Source organism: Sarcophilus harrisii, chromosome 1 (genome assembly GCF_902635505.1).
Source record: "Sarcophilus harrisii chromosome 1, mSarHar1.11, whole genome shotgun sequence".
Lineage (NCBI taxonomy): Eukaryota > Metazoa > Chordata > Mammalia > Dasyuromorphia > Dasyuridae > Sarcophilus > Sarcophilus harrisii.
In genome coordinates, this window is record NC_045426.1 from 155,843,814 (window position 1) to 155,869,470 (window position 25,657).

Genomic DNA, 25,657 nt, shown 5'->3' on the forward strand with positions numbered 1-25,657 from the left:
TATTCTTAAAGGACACATCTGACTATATGATTCCTTTGCTTAAAAAGTGGTTCCCTTTTGCGTCTAAGAAAAAAATACAAATTCTTGTTTTTGAATTGAAAGCACTTTGTAATTTTCAGGCTAGCTTTGTAGACTTATTCCTTATACCTTTTATAAAGGCTAAGTTCTAATCTAGCAGACCTATTTGCTGTATGTCATCTTCCATTTTCAATGTTCATATCTTTGTACAAGTTGTCTCTCATACCTAAAATGCATTCCCTTCTCACCTCCCTCTCAACTATTCAGTTCAACTGAATTTTCTTCCTATTGCTTCCCAGTAGAATGTAAACTCTTTGTAGGCGGGGAGTCTATGCCCACCCACAAGGCAGAGGTTGTTGTTGTTTGTGTTTTTGTCTCCCTAGCATCTTACACAGTAGGTGCTTAATATATACTCGTTGATCAGCTGACACAAAAAAAAAAGTTAGGGAAGATAAGATTTTTAAAGAAGACAAGAAAGGAGAAAAGGCTTCACTCGGGGATCTCAAAAAGTTTGGAAGGCACGCACAATTTTTATATCTATTACATAAAATGGCAGGGAATCTGCCCAAGAATAATATTATATTTGTCATCCCAAAAGGATTAAAAAATCAATTCCCTTTGTATTAGAGACCAACAGGAAAACTGGTACCAGTAGAATTAGTATATTCCTTAGTCTAAACTACTTGAAACTTTTAATTCCTTTTAATGTTACCAATTTTTGAAAAAAAATTCCCATAGATAACAACTCCAAAATAACTAGAATTTTTAAAATTTTAAAAATTTTAAAATTTTTAAAAGATTGTTTCTTGTAAATACTTTTCTAAGTTTCATTCATTCAATAAACATAAAACAACTACCTTCTACTTCTACAATACCTTGCAAGGCAAGCTTATTGTAATCTAAGGTTTAGGAAGAAGCCACAGTTTTTTAATACATTCCATGGTGGTACACACATTGCTGCTTTGTAAAGCAGATGTGGAAAGATAATCAATCTAGATGCCAACATTTTTTCACAGCCATCTTTTGTTTGTTTGTTTTATTATTTGAGCTCATGTTATTTTGGCTCTGCCTAAGGATTTGTTTGAATGTGGGCAGTGGGTGAAGCAACAGCTGAATGACCTCACCACTAACAACTATGAATTAAATCAATTCTAGCCAATTTGAAAGTGCCTATTAGCTCAAAAAAAATTTTAAAGTGGGAAGGAGAGTTAAAAAGCATAGTTGTTTTTTAAACACCATAAACAATACTTATAAAAATAAATGCATTGGAACCTATTCAGAATCCGCCTGCTTTCTTTAAAGGAACTAGCCTAATTCAGTATCACTTAAACATCTGAGAATGATGAATATCATGGAATAATAATCTGGAGGGAAAAAAGATACAGTGTTAAGCTTAAAACTTCTTAGCCCATATTTACACTGTGTGTTATTCAAATGACTGAAGATAAACATGTAACAAATAATTCCATCTAAAATAACAATTGCATCAAGAAAGAACATATATATACATACAAAGGACTAAGCAGTACACTAAGAAGTAGTAAGACTTCTTACCCCATATTTACACTGGCGGGATGTTGCTCCATACTGGAAACGACACTGCTCATCAGCATCATACACCTGACCTGGGGCCACAGCTGGATAAAGAAAGTCACGCTTGGGAGGCTCATTATCAAGGCAAGTACCACGGCCTGAACTGTTCAACATAAAGGATCAAAGGAGATTAGGTACTCTGTGGACTCTTTTAGTGAGAATTATGATACCGCGTACTGAGTTCTTCGTTTTAACATGTTTGAACACATGAAAAATACACTCTACTTATAAATAATCCCACAGTAGGGTGAAATAGTCCTACTGAAGTTTTATAGTTAGGAGGGAATAAGGGATTCAACATGTTTTTCCCTGACTAATACGCAAACACAAAGTCTCCTTAGGTAATAATCCAAATATCATATTGTTCTTTAAAACAATGATTTAAAATAATTTTTAGAAACAAGGAAAACATAATTTCATATTTGCACTAAGCCTCTTGTTTGTTTTCAATGAAAACATAGCCACATCTGGTTGCAGAATTAAAAACATGAAATGTGGCAAGTAACAAAAATGTGGTTTGTAACTCTTAACAACTTAATCTATGTAACTCTACTTTAGGCAGAAAAATAGATTCTGTGATCAGACATGCCCATTGGATCTGGAAAAATACCAATAATAAATGGACAGAATGAAAGCATAGGCCAAGAGCCAAAAGTCTCTGCTCAAATGCAGTAAAAGTGTTGAGTCTCTTAGAAATTTCATATTTCAGCTAAGGTCATCAGTGTTGAAAAAATGAAAACATTCTTCCTTTATAATCTATGCTTTTCAAAGTGTGTCTGTCCTCCAACATAATAGTTTAATTTGGTGCAACAAATAATAAAAATGTCATTAAAAACCAGACAGTGCCTTCATTTAAAGGGCTTTATTCTTTGCAAAATATAATTGTTCATTTTTATTTAGTCAGTGTGCATAAAATAGGACAGATGCTTTTTTACTTTCATTTCACATGTGAATAAGTTAGAATTTTTAAAGAATTCCTATGCCAACATTTAAACATTTTTTTCCAACATTCCTGTCAATTGTGCCAACTCTAGTGTTTTTTTCCCAAATCTTTTCCATCTACTTTGCCAAAGGAAAATAATTTCACAAGTAGCAGTTCTACAACTGTTATTTGGGATAGCTCAAATTTTCATTTGTAGATAAGTAAAAAGAAAAACATTTCAAAATAATGCAGTTAATAAACATTTTATAAATTCATTACATTCAAATTATGTTAAAAATTCATTTACTGATTAGAAAGATTGCAGCAAATTAAAATCATTTTCAAAACTGAACCATATTATTTTTGAGGCCATTCAAAGGCATCAATGACAACATACTCCATGTCTATCTCTCTAGACCTTTTGGTCTTTTCTAATTTTTTCTATGATTTTTAAAAAAATAGTCAAAAAAAGAATAATTCAAAAAGGATGTACTATTCTACAAAGAATCATAGGAAATAGCACAATTATCACATTTTAAAAAGTTGAGCTATTCTTTCACTGGCAAAAGGAAATATGTTGTTCCCATGATTTCTTGGGGAATATGGTACTAACAGAATATGGTGCAGAAAGTATCTTTGTCTATGGAAAAAAGAACGTCTTCTCCAGCAACTTAGCAAGTAAAGATAGTTCACATTACCATTCTATAGAAACCCTTATCCCTGATTTTGATATCTTGTTTTAAATATTTCGCCAGAAATTACCTTGTGCCCTGAACAGGTGAGGATTTAGGCTAGCTGTCTGAAAAAGAATACCAATTTAATGCATTTTTTCTCTCAGCATGATTTTCACCGTGAAAGGTTGGGCTAGCTTTAAAAATATGTGGCTCCATATCATATTTGCGTTTTTATTATTAGTGAATTCAAAAGTTCAGAACATATTTTGCCTAAAAAAGAAGATTATTGATAAGGAAATAAAACATAAAGCATGATGAAAGAATAAATTACCATAAAGTCACCTTGTTGGTTTTCAACAGAAATAGGTTATTTGAATTAATAGTAGCAATTTCCTCTCATTTTTAATACTGCTTAGAAAATTATCATAAATATATCTCAGGAATATAAAAGATGAACATAAAATACTAACAAAATTTTATAGCATTTTCATGAAGAAACTTTGTAGAAAGATAAAATGAAATGTTTAAATGAAGAGTTAAATGTATAATAACCAAAAAAGAAAGCACAAGAAAAGGATCATGGAACATATTCATTTTGTTGCTTCTGTTTAGAACCTGCTTGAAGCCAACTGTTTAATTCTTTCCCATTGGTTAATGTTACTTAATTTAGCTCTATAAATAAGGAAGAAGGAAGGGAGAGAGGGGAGGGAGGGAAAAGAGAGAGGGGAAAGAAGGAGAGAAGGAAAGGAGGGGAGGGAGGGAGGGAAGGAAGAAGATAAGGAGGAAGAAGAAAGGAGAAAAGAGAAAAAAATTTAAACCTGAGAAATTAAAAAAAAAAAAAAGAAGAAAGATTTAAGCCAACAAGGTACAACTTCACACAAGCGCTTGTTGCTAGAGAGAGCCCTTGTGGAGCAATTCATGAAGACTCCAAGAACTCCCTGAGAGAAAATTCCCTTCCTGCTGGCAAATTGGGCAACTGGCTAATTTTGTAAATGAAGCAACAACTACTTTATTTAAGCATTTATTTCATCCATACTCCTATGATATAAATACAAAAGGTGTCCAAAATGTGATTCTTGTCTCTGAGATTCTTCAACAAAGAGAAACAGACTTAGCCATTGGACCATAGGTACTATGCCTAGACCTAGACATAGACATCCAAAATAATGATTTTACTTTTAAGCACTTTATGCTCTATTGAGGTTTCTGTTTGGTTTAAATAAAGACTTATACAGGTCTTTTTTTTTTTCCCTTTTAGAATTGTAGAGAGTAAAAAATCATTATACAACTATATATGGGAGCAGAAGACTAAACATATAACATGATATGCTCTAAGAGAAGCATGTCGGGCATTTGCTAAAATCTGTCATTATTAGATGAATATATATATATATATATATATATATATATATATATATGAATATGACATCAAGAAAGGTTGACTTTTCAAATAAGTTTCACTCTATAAGAATGAGAGCTCTCTTGAACTTCCTCCTTTACATTCAGATTAGAATTCAGTATTTCTGGTCAATGAATCTGAGTTTTCTTATCAATTAAATTAAACAAGTGTCACCTCTAAATCAACTACATGAATTATATATAATATAAAGATACTATCTCAACTGAATAAAAATTATTCTGGGGATGAAGAGTAGGATCTGTCATTATCACCCTCTAATTGACCAATCATCAAGCATTTATCAAACACCTACTTTGTACCAAATATTGTATGAGGTCCTAAGGATTCTGAGGCAAAACTGATACAATCTATGCTTCAGAGTGTTTACATTCTAATCTGTAAATGTAATTTATATAAATTTATGGGAAAATGTAATTTTTAAATATATCGATTTACTTTTCTTTGATAAAGACTAAGAGCCATCTTGCCTTCATTTTCTCAATGTAAATAATCAATCTTATGATGTAACTAAATGAATAATGTATAAGAGACCATTTAATTTGGCTTTGCAAATAGGAAAAAAAATTTCCAGTCTAAAAACTTTTAACTAGCCCGATATCCCTGCAAATATATAAATAACAATCTTTCTTTTAAAAATTTAGCATTTTGTAAAATATCATTAGCCTTGAAATATATGTGACTTATCTGCAAAACTGACTTATTTGGCCTTTTTCTTTACATAATAATCGTACCTTTCTATTTTGTATGAATTGTAAAATCTTAATAAGAGTAATTGGTGATTGACGTGTTTAGATTAACTAAAATTTAGAACATTAAGCAAAGAATATTCTTTTTTGAAAAATCTTTCTGAAATTCCACATTCTATTCGTATGTATATTTGTATATTTTTTTGTTGACTGAAGAACTTACACTGTGCAAAAAATAATTATGTTAAACAAGATTGTATTGTAACAAAATACACTGTATTTTATTAAAAGTTAAGTTATTGTATGAATTTGTTTTCTTGTCACTTGTCTCTTTTACATAGAGACTAAATATAGAAAAAATTCTAATCTGCCTACAATTCTGGTTATGATTCATATAGATTTTGCTATATAAATGTTTAAATCGTATTCCATTTTTATCATCAGTGCTACTAATAATAGTGATAACATAAAAATAATTTTGAGTTTAATCTTTGTTAAACACAGAGTACTTATAAATAATAATTATCTGTGTCATGAGTAGTATTCATAATTTTTCCATTCTGTTGACAACTTTCAGTCACCGTTAAACAAATTGAAGATGACAATAGTACATAGTAAAAATGCAAAACAAAAAATTTTGACCAACCTCTAATATTCAGAGCAGGGAACATGATTCATGATATCATGGAATGTAAGAATTCAAGGGATATCAAAGATGACCTAGTGCAATGCCCTCATTTTTATTGATGAGGAAACTAAAGCAAAGAAATGTTCATTGAATTGCCCAAGGTCACATGACAGGATGGTGGAAAATCCAGGAATTGAACTTTGTTTCCTGGTATTCAGTCCCATTTGTTTATACTTTTCCATGTTATTGGTACAGTGAAAAGAATGCTGGATCTAGAGTCAGAGCAAACCACACCACCTCCCTGAACCTCAGTTTCCTCATCTGTAAAAAGAATGAAGAGATAGAAGGTCTCTATAGGACTTTCCAGTTCTAAATCTATGATTCTATGATTTTATGTGCTTCACAGTTAAAATTCAAACTCTAGTTTACATCCATATCAGGAAATAAAATTAGCAAATTCAAGGACTATTTCCATTTCCATTTCTATCCTTCCAGATAACTTAGTGATTAAGTTAGAATTTCTGTATTCTGTTGGCATATTTGATTTTTTTGTAAGTAACATATTTCAAACTTTCAAAGTCAATAATGCTATTATGTTCTCACAACTCTAATTTAGACATATTGTCTTTGTTACATAGACAATTAGCCTGAAAAATAAGAACAAAAACAGAATCTTAATGTGTAGGTTTGCTAAATAGTCTTTCTTACTGTCAAACTTAATCAAGGTTCAACCTTTCACTTTCATATGTGGAAGAGTTTATGAACTTGACTTGACTCACAGAGTATATGATTCCCTGATCATGTTTTTCACTTTGCTTTCACTAAGACAAATTTTACTCTGACTTTTAGATCTGTAGTCTAAAACACAGTTTGATCAAATGTTTCTCTTTTAACTTTGTTTAAAACTTTACTAAGAAAAAAGTAATGTTTTCATGCCATTGAAAAAAAATCCCCCCCAAAAAACCCCAACCCAACACATCTTTAATGTCACTAAAATGAATTTTAAAAAGAGGGATTGGATTATCATAATCTATTATGTATAGAGAAAAATTATATAGGGCCTTTTCTATCAATGTTTAATTATAATTGGAATTATACTATTCTCTGTCTCAAGTTTCAAATCTCTCCTTTCTTCAGTACTACAGGTACTGAATACTTTCTTCTTTTGGGTGGCTAGAATCAGCAAGTTTCTTGCAACCTGAAAAAAATTAAGTCATTGATTTTGGCTATTACTACTTGATTTGTAAGGACTTTGGTGATTCTAGTCAAGTTGTCCTTATTCTTTCGTAAAATATGGCTTTATGAATAGACGCATAATAAAAATGAAAGCTTGTCACAGAAATGGATAAAAGACTGCCATGTTATTTTCTGAGGCAAACTAAAACTTAAAAAACAAAATCAAAAAAAAAATTTTTTAAATTTTTTCATTCTGCAAAGAGTCCATCTGTCTGGAAGGGCCTAGCAAGCTACTACTTTGCCTTTTTTTTTTTTTTTTTTTTTTTTTTGTAAAGTAGATTGACATTAGCCTTTGAAAATGGTTACCCCTAAGAAATATTAATTAATGTCTGGGTCACTCTGAAATTCTTCTTTCAGCCTTCATGAGAGCTGGTTCTCAGAAACCAATATCTCAATTTTCTTCCTTATTTCAGTTTGGAATGTTAGATAATAACTTTTCTCCCCACACTTTCAGCAGCATCCAAGCTTTTTGTGAAAATGGCTAGTCTGTATTTAATTTGGAACTGAAAGTGTCTGATATGGCTCTTTAACAGTTTAAACAATTTTAACAGGCCCTAATCTAAATAGAGCTTTACTTGATTCACAGAAGCCCCAGGAATTGTTTTAAACTATTTGAAATTACTCTATCCTCCCTCTACATAGTGGGAAATATATCAAAACTAATCTAAATTCCTTTTGGCTGCCCTTCCCTGCCTGATAGATCAGCCCATGGTCATCAGTGGATGTGAGCCATAATACCGGGTTTGTCTTCTCTTTACTTTTTTTTTTTTTAAGTAAAAAAAAATAAAATAAAATAGTCCCGCAGGCAGATAGGAAGAACACTACCTGCAAAGCTGTCGTCGGGAAAACATCAGAAGCTGGCATAACTCGTCCATTTTAACGGAAATGGGTTCTTTATTATTTAATCGGGACGGCTTCTGGGCGATTCATGAACCACTTATTGAATCACCGAATTTAAGAAATCTGAAAAAAAATATTGGGAGTTGGTAAACACCACCTCCTGATGGATTGACAGCACTCAGTCTTTCAGAAGGATACGAGAGAAACTAACACTCTACCGGCTTTTCTGTTCAAGGAATCGGTTTCAGCCCAACATAGTATATCGAATCTATATAAATATAGAAAGCTCATTGTTAAAATTCATCGTCATCTTTGGCCTAAGCAGGCACTAAGGAGAGAAAAGTATGCATTTTGTTGGCTGGTCTGAGGTTCCTAAATAATTCATCTTTCAAGGTTTCTTTTTCTTGAGGAAAGAAACTAAATGAAATGTTACAAGCCTTCCTGAGCCAACTTTAAAACATAAATATCATAATTTCTGATCAGATTATCTCTATATTTAAAAAAAAAATCACATGTAGCTATTGAAGCAATTAAGTTCAGAATATTAATGAGAAAGAACAAGAAAAATCTAATAAAGTACTGCATTTCTGCATTTGTGCTTCAGTGAACTGGTCTATTTTTAAGGGCCTTGGACTATTTTTTTTTTTTAATGCATATTGGGTCAAATTGTCACCAATTTTTTTTGGTTGCATAAAAAGCAATATCCTCCCAGGTCTTTACCGATTGCCTCTCATATGCATTTTTGACTTGAAATAAGAATTTTGTGAACAACCCTTTGATTCTGTGGATTGGAAATATTTTCATAAATTATAGGATTAATAATCCCATTAAAATGTCATAACAATCACAAGATCATAGATTTGGAACTAGGAGGGCTTTTGGAATGTATCTAGTCTCATTCCCTCAGTTTAGAAATGAGGAAACTGAGACCAAGATATATTAAGTAACTCACCTAAAAGTCACATAGATTTAGAAGGTCTGGGATTTGAACCCAGGTACCCTGACTTCCCATGCAATGCCTTTTCCACTGCACCAATAACCCCCTCTATGCTTACTCTGGTAAATTCCATTCAACCACTCTTCTGCCTTTGGAAAAAGTTCAGACTTCTTTCCTGAATAGTGCTGCTTTGAAAAGATTTGGCTCCACAATTGTGACTTCTACTTATTTTGGCAAATCTCACCAAACCAGCAAGACTGAGATGGATTTGGCCACTGATTCATAGACTCTCTTTTGGAGTAACAGAGTAGTCACAATATGGTTTCAGTCAAGCAAATTCTGACAGGTGTTCATATTGGCCCATAGTACTGAGGCCAATCAGGCAGAAGGACATTGGAAATAAAGTCAAGGTCTCATTAAATCTCTTTAAAAAAAAATACAAGTATTCCATGCAATTTATCTTTCTAGTGACAGATACTTAAATCTACTAAATAAGTGAGGGCTATCATGATAGGGATTACAGTTCCATCTTGACTTTAAGATCTAGAGAAACAGAAAATTTTACCAAAGCATAAAATTTTGGAATTGGTATTAGTTCATTTTTGTTCTTGACTGCTTTAGGTTACAAATGCACCCAAGCCTATTCTTCTGTGAATTTTCTTAATATACAATGTAACCAAGGATAGTATTGTCAATCATTACTGAGATTAGAAAGAACCTCTTGGTCATATGATAAGTCCTTCACTAAAAGCTTACTTGTGTGATAAATCAGATATGTCAAACGTGTGGCTCTGTGGGCCACCACATGTGGCCCATGACACTCCCAAACAGACACCAGCCAAAAATATTAACTTGTAATTGGGAAATATTTAGCAAAAAATAAAATAAAATAAAGCAGAGATGATATTACATTTTAAAACTAAATCAATATGCAGCTCACAGGATCCTTATTATGGTACAGAGTTTCCCATTTCTACTTGAATTTAACACCACTAGAGATTTGGGACAGAAGACAAAATCTGGCAAATTCTACTAATTTGGAAAGGCAGTATGTCCATCACTGGAAAACTGTCCTAGCTAACTTCAAAGAGGTTTATTATCAGAAGTATAACCTATCAAGTGATATTTTTAATTTTATTCTAATTCTCCATAGGAACTCATGAAGACCTGCTAAGGTATAGAACCACTGAAATCTGCTTTGACAGAAGTACTCATAGTGAGAAAATGATGGGATCTTGAAAATAATGGATAAATATTAAGAAGTACTACCTTCTGAATTGACTTTCATCACTAATCCATTTAAATATTTTGATTTTGATTAATTCAGTGAAGTTCTTTGTGACACTAGTGTTGGAAAGCTGGACCAAAAAAATGTATTTAATTGAATTACCACAAGTTTATACAGTTAAACCTAATTAGCACCAATAATAAATTCCCATAAAGTGGCAACATTTATTCAGACTTGTACTGCCCATTTTCAGAAGGCTGGAACCAATTACTATATTTTACAAAGTTGTTAATAGTACAAATTTGAATATGTGTGGTCATTTCATGGGATTCATTATTTGCACTAATCGAGATCTAGTTGTATTTTATATATATATATATATAACTTTGAGATATGAGGAAACATGATTTGACTTTCAGCATACCTGAACAATTCCACTAATAAACCATGCTATTACATGCCTGCTATAGTTTAACTACTGAATTATTTTTTCTTAGATTAAAAAAAAAACCTAAAGAGAAAAAATGAAACCAGTAAAAGGAGATCATGCCAAAATAAACTTGGATAAACTCAATTTCCTAAAAACAACAATAAAAAACTGTCATTGCCCAAATTTTCTCTGTCAATCTACCTTCTTCACAAAATGCTTAATCTTCAAGGATAACTTCACACAAAAGAATTGAGTTTAATGGCATGACAACAAAACTCTGAAACTGCTAAGATACTATTCAAACTAAGTTCCACAGGTGAGAACTGGGAGAACATCTGCTTTCCTGGGGCAATGTACGCCTCTGCTAACTGATAACCTTCCTTTTGAAATAAGTAACATGCATGAAAGGACCAGCAAAATAGCTTCCAAATGCTGGAAAGATACTAAAAGTCATTTGTTAGCTAATCTCTGATTTTGGCAAAGAGACATTTTCATTGTCTTTAAGGGCTAACTCCCTGGGTGTTTATTGTACCGATACGCCTTATTGACCTTATATAAAACCAAAAAGTTGCCTATGCAATTTTTCCTTAAAATTTTTTTTTTCTTAAGGCAGTTGGCCTATATTTAGACCAATATGTATTTGAACTTGGGGGTTTCTTTTTTTTATTACATATTTCAAACTTCTGTGATACTGTTTTTCCATCAATGAATTTTTTTAATTTACAATGTCTTCATATAACTTGTTTGTATATAAAAAAGAAATCACATAAGTCTGAATCCTGCATGACATAGCTTCATATTTCTGAAACAATACTCATCACTCATATTTAACAACCTCCCAACCATATTCCTGCTCCAGCCCCTCTGAAATCTATTTAACAGACTATAACACAATTTGAAAAGGAGGGAAAAAAACTTACCACAATATAAAGATAATTTTGGAAACAGCCTGTAACATATTATTGGACCTCTATTAATGTCACATCATACAATGAATAAAGGTCTAGAGCCAATGATAGACCTTCTATAGATGGCTTATTTCTGGAAAAATTTATCATTTCTCTCCAGAGGTTACTTACTCTAGAAAGCTTGTAATGTAGTCCCTGCTGCAGGCAGACCAGGAAAAAGGGTTGGTGTTTGCAGTAATGTGAGCTGCCATAAGTTTTGCTGCTTCATGACCTTTGGTCCCACAAGAATTTCCAATTCCATCATGGTTCATCCCAAAACTGTCCAAAAAGAGAATCAACAATGAAGGAGACAAGAAAATGAGAAGTGGAAATGAGAAAAATTATACATAATTTTCCTATAGAATCGGATCCAATACATGACCTATTTTAGGATTGCAGGTTTAGAGCTGGAGGGACTTTAGAAGTTCTCAAATCCATCCTCCTTATTTTCCAGAAGAGACCCCAAGAGGCTAAATAATTTTCTTGAGGTTGAACAGGAAAAAAGCACCAGAAGTAAAATTTTGAGCCTGGACCCTCTGACTCCAATCAGTTATCTCTTTGTACTAAACTGCCTTTAGTAAAAAAAAATATATCCTCAGGACTCAAAATTCTTTTCCAATCAGTTCAAGCTAAACACATTTTGTATCTGAGATTTACAAAGATTATCACTGGTACAGATCTGAAAACTCTTCACTAAGGATATTAAAATAATTTCTATGCATAAAAAGATTTGAATATGAGTTTATGAATCTTGTATTTTGATAGGCTGACACAGGTAAAAGATACCTCTTATCCCACAGTAAATTTTATATCTAAAAATAGAACTTTAGGTTTTTCTTTTCAAATCATAACAATTCACTATCCCTATCTATGTCTCTATTAATGTTTATCTCATAATATTAAGGGAAAGAGGAAAGAGCGTATGAATTAGGACAAAGGAAGTTTCATAGAAAGGATAGGATTTAAAATAGGTTTCAAGGATATGTAACATTGGAACAGGTGAAGATGATGCAAATAAATTGGTATGATGAAAAATGAATTGGTCAATAAAGATTTTGATGCCAGTCGGGAATATGATATTGTTATAGTTTCCCAGAACTGCTAGAGCTTCCTCCCTCCTATGTAACTTGATTGGTTCCATCTTCCTTAATGTAGATTTCTAGTCTGGGGGCTATAAAATGCCCGGCTGAGTATAATTGACACCTCTCATTATCATCTGAACTGGATGAAACCATGCAAGTCACCATATTTTGAAGACTGACTATATACATTTCCTAACACAGAAGAGGGGGAAGCTGTGTGCAAAAGAGTTAAGTACTCCTGTATTCTTGGTGCATATTCTTGCTGTATTAGGACAATGTTCACCTCATCCTCTGTTAAATGTTCAGTATCAAGGTCTTCATTTTGCCCTTATAGAAAACTTTAATTGAGAAGTTGTTGACTTTAGAGCAAAGTTTACAAGTGCTAAACGAGGCACTGTGATCAATACAAATAAACAAATAGCCCACACAGTTCCTGCCCTCGGATAACATACACACACAGATGAAAAAGTAACAGTATCAAGAAGTATGTAAGGATAGAGGAATTGTATACATGTATACAAAGTCTCATAAGCATTAAGGGGGAAAGGGAAAAAATTGTGAGTTGGGACAAGGAAAGCTTCATAAAAGGGCTAAGTATTTTAAAAAGGTTTCAAAGATATGTAATATTGAAACAGGTGAATAGAGTGGGCAATCAAAAAGAAAAAAAATGAGGGGTAGGATGAAGTTGATTATAAAAATAAAGGGTATCAATAATTTTTAAAGGAGAAAACTTTCAAAATTTTGAAAGGTCAATGAGGGAAATTTGTCTAAAGCAGATGGTTCATTTGTAGGTATAGTAGGAAATGAGGTTGGAAATTGGGGCAGGCCTGGGGATCCTTGAATGCCATAGTTACAGAGAAATGAGGATCCACCAAAGTGTTTTGGGCAAGCATACTCTAGAGAAGTCATATAATAAAAGCTTCTCAAGGGCATAACAATAGTCTATTCATCTTTGCATTTTGTAAATAATGCACTCTGCAAGTGGGGACAGAATAAATAAATGATGAAAGCATTATTTCTAGAAATTAATCTGGTGGTGAAGAAAGTGCTTTAGGAAGGGTATGGCTAAAGAGCAACTTGGAAGAAGGCTATTGCAATAATCCAAGAGTGCATTGATAATGGTCTAAAAAAGGACGATGGCAGGAGTGACATAAGAGAAAAGACATATATGAGAGATTTTGTTGAAGGTAGAATGAAAATTCAGTGACTGGCTCCTAGCTTTCCCTCTTTTCCCATATCTGGTTCTAAGTATGAGGAAAGGTTTTTATTTGTTTTGGAGGATGAGAGGGAAGAAAAAAATCAAAGAATCAACCACCATTTATAAGGCCACTACTATGTGCTAACCACTACACTAGACATTAAGAATGCAAATTCAAGAATCAAAAAATCTTTACCCTCAAGAAGCTTATATTCAAGAGAAAGGTACAACATGTTTACAGATGAACAAAAACAGGATGCTTATAAAAAATAAATGCAAAATTATGTGGAGATTGGTCCAAGAAGCAGGGATGAGGAGAGAAAACATTTAAGGAATGGAGCACAGAAGCAAAGGCTTCTGGGAAATGGAATGTCAGTAACATACATGGAACAGCAAATAAGGCAATGTTAGGGAGATTAATATGCAATAAACCTTGACAAATATGTTGAAGCCAAATTTTGAAGGGCTTTAAATGTCAAACAGATGAGTTTGTATTTTATCCTTTGAGCAAAAGAGAGCCACTGAACTTTCCTGGGCAGGGAAGTGACATAGTCAGAATTATCAATCAAAAATATCAAAAGAAAGAAAGAGAAAGAAGAAGAGGGAGGGAGGGAAGGAGAGAAAGAGGGAGGGAGGAAAGAAAGAATTGAATGGAAAAATAATCAAAGGGTAGTAATCTGCCTCTGGAGAAGGAATGCCCACATGAAGAATGACAGAGAACCTTCAAAGTCTCTAGTTCTTTCGAACTGCAGTTGATCATTATTCAGTCCTCCCCATTAGAACAGGGTTAGAGTCAGAAATTTTAAAAATCATCTCAACTGAGAGTTCTTAGAACACTGGGATCATTTCTGAGGCTCACAATCTAAACCAGAAGACTCGCCTCATTGTTCTCTGGAAAGTTTTCCTCAAAATCTCATTCTTGCATTGTGAGGAATCATTCTTGCATAAGAAGTTGGCCTGGATGACTTCTAAGTTCTTTTCTAATTCTAAATTTATGATTGGATTCAAACTCAATCTCAAATTCAAACAATTTTGGGGGATGAATTGATGGGGAAGGAGTGTATGTGGGGAATAAAACCTTTGGCTTTCATTGTTATAGGGAACTTCCAGGTACACAGACTCCTACCATTGCAGATTGATAATTGTTGTCATTTGTGGTCTTAGAGATTTGCCTACAACACTGATCAATTTTGACAGACCTGGCTCTTTTCAACAGTGAGATGATTCAGGCCAGTTCCAATGGTCTTGTATAACCAGAGAGAGGACTGTGGGGGCTGAGTGTGGATCATAATATAGTATTTTCACTTTTTCTCATTGTCATTTGCTTGCATATTCTTTTATTTCTCTTTTTTTTTTTCCTTTTTTGATCTGATTTTTATTGTGTAGCATGATAATTGTGGAAATATATACAGAAGTACATATTTAACATATTGGATTACTTGCCATCTAGGGGAAAGAATGGGGGGGGGGAAGGAGGGAAAAAATTTGGAACACAAGGTTTTGTGAGGGTGAATGTTGAAAATTATCTATGCATATGTTTTCAAAATAAAAGGCTTTAATAAAAAATTTTTAAAAAGAGAGATCTGCCTGCATAATTGAGAAATTACATGATTTTGCTGAAGATTAGGCATCTAGCATGTATAATTTAAATCTAGGTCTTTCTGATTGCAAGTTGACTTTTCTATCTTCTATGCCACACTACACCTCTTTCAGAAATAAGTATTTGCAACTATTGTAGAACTAATCCCAAAAATTCACAATAAGAGAATTGAGGGGCAGAGATTAATTTTTCTCTCCGACTAGACACATGGTTGAGTCAGGAGCAATGTTGGAACTTGAACCCAGATCTACTGAGTCTAGATAAAGAATTTTTATCTGTTATATCTGGCAAGACCAGTAGAATATGTAGATAAAATCTCATCTAGAGAGGTATATTAATTCCCTTAGCATTCTTGTTCTACACAAGAAGTTTCTAGAGTATACTTTTCTTTTGTTCATTTCTGAATCATTTTTTCTACATGTAGTAAAAGAATTTTAAGAGATATAAATAGTAATATATGTATCAAATTACATTGTGTACAGCATAATATAACATATAGTATATATTATATTACTATAGTAATATAGGAGATACATATAGTATACTCTACACATAGTAAGAAAAGTATATGCACATAGTAAGAGATGAAATAAGATGGGGTCCTGATAGCTACATCAATTTTTAGTCACTCTTGTTTGAAAAACTAAATGTGACAGAAGTAAATCATTTAAAACATTAATATAATGCCTCCTATGACCATTTTCACTCAGTCAAATTATTTCTTTGCTATTCTATAAATACCATCCATGTGAATTCACACACATTGTTATTGAGTCATGTCTGACTTTTCATGACCACATCTGGGTTCTCTTGGCAAAGATTACTAAAATGGTTTGCTATTCCTTCTCCAGATAATTTTAAAAATAAAGAAACTGAGGCAAACAGGATTAAGTGATTTGCCTAAGGTCATATAGCTAGCATGTGTCTGAGGCTAGATTTAAACCTGACTTGAATCTTCATTGTAGCATGTAACTAAATATTTGTTATGATCAGAATCTACCCTTTTCTCTTCTTTAAGTCATACTTCTCTAACCATTTCTCAGATTTTATGGTGTCATACTTCTGTAACCACAAATTACCTTCCTCCATACTTGTTCTTTTCTATCTGTGGGATATGTACTTTCTCTGGGCTTCTCCATTACCATCTCACTGCCAAGGCAACATTCAAGGCAAAACATTCAGAAGTCAAAAGCAGGATGATACCTGCTTCTCCCCACTCCACCCCCACCAACCCCCAGCCAATACCACTGACCTTTCTCTAAGCTAACTTTAGCCTAAGGAATAGTTCCAGACTGGAGTAATCAGGCAATTCAGGTAGACAAGATTCACTTCTAGTTCTGGACTCAAAAAATCAGTAATGGAGTTTTGCATATGCTCAGGGCTGATTTCAAACTCTTTCTAATTATGATCTTAAACAGAATTTTTTTTCTAGAATGTCACAGTCATTCAACAAATTAGGTCCTAAATTATTTTTCCTATTTTTCTCCAAAAGTCATTCTCTCCTTGCTCACTATCAGAACCTGGGTATGATACCAATCCTCTACATTAACTGTGAAAAATTAACAATACTGATTCAGGAGGCTTGTTGAGATTTTCAATTGTTCTGAACTAAGTGAGCAAGGATTGATAAAAATTTATTGCTGGTATTTAGTGTAGCCAGTATTGTTTTACTGATTTCTTATCAGCCCATCTTTGGCTTTACCCAGTTTCTAATTAACCATTAACTTTGTGAAGTTTTGTTTCTACATGTTTTATTAACTTTTGGAATTATTTTGTTCTTGGGCATTTTCTATCTTGGACTCTTTGCTTATTTAGCAACAGTCCCATTCTTCTCAAACACTCTTTATGTGTTGTATTCACAAAAATTATTTTGTCTCATTTGATTTCAGGCCCTTTGTTTTTGTATTACTTGCCCTAGAACCATATGATCTCAGGAGTGGAATGAACCTTTAAAAGGTCATCTAGTCCATCTCTTACAATCTTAGGCAGGGCCATACCACATTCCATCAACCAGTCAACCAACCAAGGGACCAACAAATTATTACTGAGCAGCTACCAAATACTGAGAAGAAATATAAGATTAGAGCTTCAGACCTGAAGTCAGGAAGATCTAGTTTAAGGCCTCTGATGCTTACAAGTGAGTAACCCTGAACAAGTCAGTGAACTTCTGCATATGCAGTTTAACTGTAGGTCACATTTGCTAAGTCATAAAAAGGATGCTTTCAATATACTTACTATGTGAAATGTCATGGGGATTATGAAGAGAGTATAAAACATAATCATTGTACTCCACTGAAATTATAATCACAAAGAGAAGGTAATATTAAACCACATAAAGCAACTAAAGAACATAAGACAGAACACAAAATTACATTGGGGGGGAGGGAGGACAGGTAATAAGAGAGAAGGATTTAGGGAAAAAAATCAACTGGGGCTAGCATGGTCAAGTAATGTTTCTTTCCAAGGTTTCTAATAGGCTTTTAGAAATAGAAAGATATGGAAAATAATGAACCATATTTACAAAGGTACAATATTTGTAAAGTACTTTTCTCAGACAGATGGGCACCCAGAAATTTAAAAAATTACCACTCAATCAAGTCTATTTACTAAGTATCTGACATAGGCCCCAAACCAGGTCTCTCATGATTCCAAATCCAGTCTTTCTATTATATGTCATATAATATAATATATGTCTTGATTCTCCACTCAGCTTTTCCCACCTAACCATGTTAGGAGATGTGCTTCCATTTATATAATCTAGTAATCTTCTAAAATTTGAACATATACATGTACACACACACACACAAATATACACCACAAGCCATAAAGGAGAATACTTCTTCCTTTATTCTTTAAATAATTTGATCATATTAAAGTTATTTCCTTAAATAGTCTTCAAAACATAAGATGCTATTAATTTTTATACTCTTGTTATATACATTTTTCTTCTATCAATATAAATTAACTAAAGCTTTTTGCCAGTAAGTGTTGCTACCTTGGCACTTAATATTGCCATTTGCCTCTTATAGCCACTTCAATCTTACTCTTCAATCATGACCTCTTTCTAATGAATCTTCAACCTTCCCCTCTCCATTGGCTTCTTGCTGCCTGTTAATAAATATGTTCAGGTCTCTCCAAACTGAAAAAAAGAAAGACTCCCTTAATCCTTCTAACACCTGACCTACTTCTCTTCCCTTTATCCACTTGAAAAAAAAGTACTCTAGTTCTGATCACCTTATCTTTAATGTCAATTTACTTTTCAGTTTTTTGCAACCTGATTTTTCAAGTCATCACTCTATTTAAGCTGGTCTTCTAAAATTACCAGTAATCATTAAATTGCCAATAACTTTTTCTCAAGATTCATCATCCTTCACAACCTTGTAGCATTTGACATGGTTTCATTTCCTACATATTAAAACTCTTTCCTCTCTTGGTTTCCATAACACTCAAATTCTCTGATTCTTTTCTTATCTTTCTGGTTATTTACTCAGTCTCCTTTGTTAGTTTCTCTTCATCCTTTCAAACCCTAAATTTCCATCCACTCCAATCCTTCAATCCCCAAAGTCTTATCTTTGACTGTTTTTTCTATCCATACTCTTTCCCTAGGCAGTCTCATTTAATCTTCTAGCTTTACTGTTACATCTAAGAAAATGAAGCCTAAATATGCACGTCCATGCTTAGTCTCTTCTGTATACTCTGGACTTTCAATTAATACTACCTATATGATTCCTTGACCTGGATGTCCTATGAATAACTCAAGCACAACATGGACAAACATTAACTTATTGACTCTCTACAACATGTCCTTCCTTCTGACTTTCATTGTACCATAGACTTAAAGCTAGGGAAATTGAGTAGAAATGCCTCATTTTATGAGGAAAAAAACAGATTCTTTGAGATTAAATGACTTCCCCCAAATTACTAGGTAGTGAGGAGAAGAATCAGGATTTGAACCTAGGTCCATTAGCTCCAAAACCAGGGGTATTTCTGCCATATCATATTACTTTTAATTCAATGACACAACATTCACTTAATCACCCATGAATCAAACTCTTTGTAATCTTTGACTGCTCCTTCATCAACTCTCACATATTAACAAATCCAATCAATTCTACCTTTGTAATGTATTTCACATCTGTACTCTTCCTTTTATTCTTACTGCCAGATAATGAGTTTAAGTTTTCATCACCAAGACTATTATAATAGCCACCTAATCAGTCATCCTGTTTCCAGTCTCTCCCCCTTTAATCCATCCTTCTACCACTGCCAGATTCTTTTTTCTTACACATAGATCTGATATCATTCTTCTCTTTTTTTACTCTCAGAGTCCAAATGTTTTCTCTTTTTTTTTAATAATAGCTTTTTATTTTCAAAATACATGCAAAGATAGTTTTCAACATTCATTCTTGTAAAACTTTATGATCCAAATTTTTCTCCCTCCCTTCACCCCTAGACAGTAAGTAATCCAATATGGGTTAAATATGTGCAATTTTTCTAAACATATTTCCACATTTATCATCCTGCACAAGAAAAATCAGATCAAAAAGGGGGGAAAAAATGAAAAAGAGAAAAAAACAAGCAAACAACAAAAAAATGTGAAAATACTATGTTGTGATCCACATTTATTCCTTAATTATAGGGACTAAAGAAAAAGGATTACCTCTTTCTGGTTGCAGATGACTCTACCACAAGTCTAGGAAATGGCTTATATCACCTCATTGTTGAAAAGAACCTAGTCCATCACAGTTGTTCATCATATAATCTTGTTATTGCTGTGTACAATGTTCTCTTGATTCTAATTACTTCACTAAGCATCATTTCATATAAGTTTCTCCAGGTCTTTCTGAAATCATCCTGCTGTTCATTCTTATGGAAAAATAATATTCCATTATATTCATATAACATAACTTATCAGCCATTGCTCAACTGATGGGTATGTACTCAGTTTCCAGTTCCTACAAAAAGGGCTTCTACAAACAGTTTTGCACATGTGGGTCCTTTCTCCTTTTTTATGATCTCTTTGAAAGCATATAGATCCAGTAGAGATAGTAGATCCAGCAGAATCCTCAGATATGCATAGTTTAATAGCCTTTTGGGTATAATTCCAAATAGTTCTCCAGAATAGTTGAATCAATTCACAATGTCACCAACAATGTATTAGTGTCCCAATTTTCCCACATCCCCTCCAACATTTGTCATTTTCTTTTCCTGTCATCTTAGTCAATCTGAGAGGTATATAGGGATTCCTCAGAGTTGTCTTAATTTGCATTTCTCTAATCAATAGTGATTTAGAGCATTTTTTCATATGACTAGAAATAGCTTTCATTTCTTCATCTGAAAATTGTCTATTCATATTCATTTAGAGAATGACTTGTATGATATCACTTCAAAAGATATCAGTAATTTCCTGTGGACCATTTGGTAAAGACTTTATGCCTTAGTCTACAGTCCAAGGCTTTCCAGAGTATGTTAGCTTCTCTTACCAGTTCCTTTCACTGGTTTCATATGATAACAATAAATGCCCTTCATGATGCTGATCACACTTTTTTAGAATAGGAAGATACATCAGAATCCATCTAATTTAACCCACATCTGAACAAATATCTCTCTTACAATATAACCCCCCAAAAAGTGTCATCTAGCCTTTGCTTGAAGTGAGCAGAGCTCTTTACTTCTCAAGGCATCCCATCCTACTTTTGAGCATCTTGCATTGTTACACAGTTTCCCTGAGATTGAAATCTCAGGGATTTTCAATCCAATTTGCTTCTTTGTAACTTTCACCCAGTGCTACTATTTATGCCACTTGATATTTAATTAATTCCTGCTCTCCCAGTTAGCCCATCTAATACTCTGGACAAAGCTATCATGTTGCCAGAATCTTCTCTGCTGCAGGCAAAACAATCCTAGTTCCTTTCCCTGATTTCATCTGACAGTAGTAAATGTCCTTCATAATCCTAATCATACTTGTCTGGATACTCTTGAGTTTAACAATATCCTTGTGAACTATGGTGTCCAGAACTGAACACAGTACCCCAACTACCTGACCAGGGCAGAATACAAAAAGAAATCAGCTCTTTATTTTTGGAAACTATATCACTCAATAAAACTTAAGATCATGTGAACTCCATAGGCTTCACATTACACTTGCTTATTCATATTGAATGTGCAATTCATCAAAATTCCCTTTTTACACACACACACACACACGATGTCAAATCATGTCACTGCCATTTTGTACTGTGAAATTGTTTTTAGAGCCTAGCTATGAGATGTGTGACACTGAATTTCATCTTACTACAGTGATCTAGCCTGTCAAGATCCTTTTGGATCCTAATTCTAGCATCTTCTATACTAGTTTATCTTTCTCAGCTTTATATTTTCTGCAACTGTGACACAAAGACAATACCATCTATACAAGTCACAGATAAAAAATGTTAAGTGAGAATATTTGTAAAGTGTTTGGCTCAATACCTGAACATAGTAGGTGCTTAATAGATACGTATTTCCTTCTTCCTTCCTTTATCTAAATGGCATGGGGGCAACCAGCCCTTTGGAGTATTTCAAAGTAGTCCTTCTTTCAGCTGACACAAAACTATTAATAGTTATTCTTTAAATTTGGCCGGTCAACCAATTTTGAATTCATTACTCTCATCCAGCCCATCTCTCCATCTTTTTCAAAAGAATAGCATTGGATACCTTAATAAACTATATCTACAATGTTGTTCTAATCTACTTTGGTAGCAATGCTGTAAAAAAAAAAAAAAAAGGCAAGGTAGTTTAAAGGCAGATTATTGGGAACCCTGAATAATAGGAAAAGAAGTTTGTATTTTAGTGTTGTTAAACAATAGAGAATTGACTGGAGACACAGCAATATGCTGACAAAGATAACAAAAATTGAAAATGAACCATTCTGGAGGGGTCAAAGAAGGAAGCACACTGAAGATGTAGATTGGTCCAAACTTTCTGGAAACAAGTTGGGATTATGATTAAAAAAAAGAATTGATACGTCTATACCCTTTTATTCAGAGATCTCACTGCTAGCATATATACTAGAAGGTCAATGATAAAAAGAAAGATCCCATTTTTACCAGAATATTTACATAAGTGCATTTTGTATTAGCAAAGAATTGGAAACAAAGAAGATATTAATTGATTAAGAAATGGCAAAAAAAAAATTAATGGTACTAAATTGTAATAAATTCTGCTGTAAGAAATAATGCATTTGAATAATTCAAAGAAATACCCAAAGACATTTGAACTGAGAAAGAGCAAAGTAAGTTAAATCAAGAAAACAATATATATGATTGCAAGAATGTAAATAGCAAAAAGAAAAGAAGAGAAACCCTGATCTCTTTAATTAAAATGGCCCAACTTGACCCTGGTTATTTCTAAACAATTGTCTGTACTTTGGCCATCCTTCTTATCCCCTTCCCTGAATTAGTATCTTTATATACAGATCTATGCCACTCCCCTGCTCAAGAAGCTCAGTGGCTCCCTATTTCCTTTCAATTCTTCATAGTCTAGCTCTAGTCTGACTTTACAGACATAAAATACATTCCTTGCTATCAACCATTCTCCAGTCTAAAAGTCCCAGTTCCTGATCTCAACACATGATAGTCTATTGTTTATCCCCATGCTTTTGTATAGGATATCCCCTATATTTGGAATACACTCTCTTACTTTTACTTCCAGGTATGTCTACCTTAAGCACTACTTCCTTCATAAAATATTTCCTATTCTCTCAATTTCTACTGTATCCTACACACACACACTCCAGTCCTTCTTTATTTTCTATGTATTTTGTATCCATCTATTTACACAAGTACATGCTGTTTCCCATGGTAAAATATAAGCTTCTTGAAGGCATGGACCATTTCTTTCAATCCTGTTTCTGATAAGCATAAGTGAATTTAAGTCATTTAACTTCTCACTGCTTTGGGTAATCCTCTAAAACTTAAATTACAAATGAATTGTCCATCAGCACTGATAGAGAGAATTTTACCTTGGCAGTTTCCAACACTTGAGAAATCACAGGTTCACATAAAAAAATAAGTATGAACCCACTTATATGTGATATTTTTAAAACTGCAGAATGTCGTGATGGAATATCTTCATTTCAATTTTGTCTATAAAACATTTCTGATTTAAGCAATTGATCTGATAATCTACAATTGTTCATTGTATTCTTAAAGGTTAATGTAATAATGAAGCTAAAAAAATTCTTTCCATTCAACCAAAGGCATTTTCAATAATTAGCTATTGGATAGAAGGTTATTAGTTTCTAAAACTGTTAATTATCACCTTTGGCTCTGTCCTCCCTCCTCTCCAACCATATAAGTCACCAAGTTTTATTGTTTATTTTTGCCTCTGGTATCTTTCCCTTCTATTCCCAATAGGCATTGTATTAGGCTCTCATCCTAATAATGTTCCAAATAAGCCTATAATTTACAGAACAAGCTGTGGTATGTGAAGATAATGGAATATTAATGTTCTATTAAAAAATTATGAACAAGCTGATTTTAGAAAGGCCTGGAAAGATTTACACTAACTGATGCTAAGCAAAACAAGCCAGAAGCAGGAGTACATTGTACAGAAAAACAGAAAGAATGTGTGATGATCAACTATAAAAGACTTGGTTCTTCTCAGTGGTTCGGTTCAAAGCAATCCCAATAGACTTTGGATAGAAAATGTCATCTGCATCCAGAATAAAAACTAAAGGGACTGAATGTAAATCACATGCTATATTCACTTCTTTTTTCTATTTTTTTAAATCTCTCCCTTGCTCTGATTTTTCTCACCCAACATAATTCATAAAGCAATGAATATTAAAAATAAATGCTGCTTTGTAAGTTAGATACCACTCTTGCATCAGAACAACTTCAATAGGCACATGACCTGCACTGTATGAATGCTTACTATTACTACTACTACTACTACTACTACTACTACTACTACTATCCAGAGAGGTTTTAGAATAGGTAGAATCTGTATGACAAGCTTTTTGTATATTCCCAAATCTATGTTCATAATTCAGGGAGTTTCTATATGCCATATTTATCAATTCTTCTTCCAAACATAAAGGAAGGGTTTGTTTTTATTTTTGTATTGGTATTGGGGGAGGCAGTTTTACTGATAGCTTGAGTATTATCTCATTTGAAATGGTATTTGACAAAAACAATTTTTTTTGCCCTTACATGGTATTTATGTATATAGTATTCATGTGATTTACACAAGAGTAGAATTTTGGAGGGTTTTTTACCTTTTTTTTTAATTTTTAGGGCTGAGCAAAGAGAATTTGCTTGGTCTTCATTTTATATGTTATATTGCCATTATAAAAGTAAAAAAAATTCATTCTGCACTACTGAGTAATCCTACCTTTGATTTTGATACACAACCCTCAATGGCTCATCTAGAAGTTTCATGACAGGGAGGGGGGAGGGAAAGAGTAAACATGGTCTAATGAGTATAAATTTAATTATGCATTTAGTCTGGAGATTCTTTTAAAAATCATAACAGATGTTTTCAAAGCAGACAAAAGATCTGTATAGCTAAAGAAAATCTTTAAAGTAACTAATTTAAACTCTGTCCCTAAGCAATTTGAATTTAAAAGTAGAAGATAATCATGTTACTAATATATCAACATCTTTGTTTTTGTTAGACAATCATGGGACTTCATTTCTTCATAAACTTTGTCTAGCTTTTTTTTTTTTTTTTTTGGCTACATGACAGGATTTGAAAGTACACTCTGCATGTGCCAACTATTGTTTAAAAAAAAAAAACCCAAAAGGTTCATTTAGAGCTTTTTTAAAAAGATAAAAAGATAAAAGACACAATGATATGCTCTAAGCATAGCAATGTTACTTAGCCAGGAAGGAAAGAGAATAAGCATTTATTAAACACCTATTACAGGTCAAGTCCTATGCTAAGCATTTCACAAATAGCTCATTTGATCTCATTTGCTTTGAGTAGAATATATTAACTTTCTTTTTAAGTTGAAAAAGAAACAAGATAATTTTAATTCAAATTATTATAAACCAAAATGCACTAATCTTCACTAACATTTCATAGCCGGGGTGAATATGAACAAAGCAAGAGTTGTAGTTATTACTGATGGGAAAGAATTTTGAAAAATGAGATCCTTTTTTCTTCATGTTTTGTTGATACAATTGAAATACCTAATTCTGAGATGTTATTGTATATATAATAATAATCTGAATC

The 25,657-nt window shown here is 33.0% G+C and overlaps 1 protein-coding gene across 2 annotated transcripts in view; it reads right to left on the reverse strand.

Annotated features, from left to right (window-relative positions):
* The window catches only part of ADAMTS6 (ADAM metallopeptidase with thrombospondin type 1 motif 6), a 322,872-nt gene that overhangs the window by 122,970 nt on the left and 174,245 nt on the right, over window positions 1–25,657 (reverse strand). For both annotated transcript variants that reach the window (XM_031965568.1, XM_031965571.1), the window contains exons 10-11: window positions 11,692–11,838; window positions 1,573–1,714 (exon numbers count right to left, since the gene is read on the reverse strand). In XM_031965568.1, coding sequence (XP_031821428.1) covers window positions 1,573–1,714; window positions 11,692–11,838 — 289 coding nt within the window. The remainder of the gene's footprint in view (window positions 1–1,572; window positions 1,715–11,691; window positions 11,839–25,657) is intronic.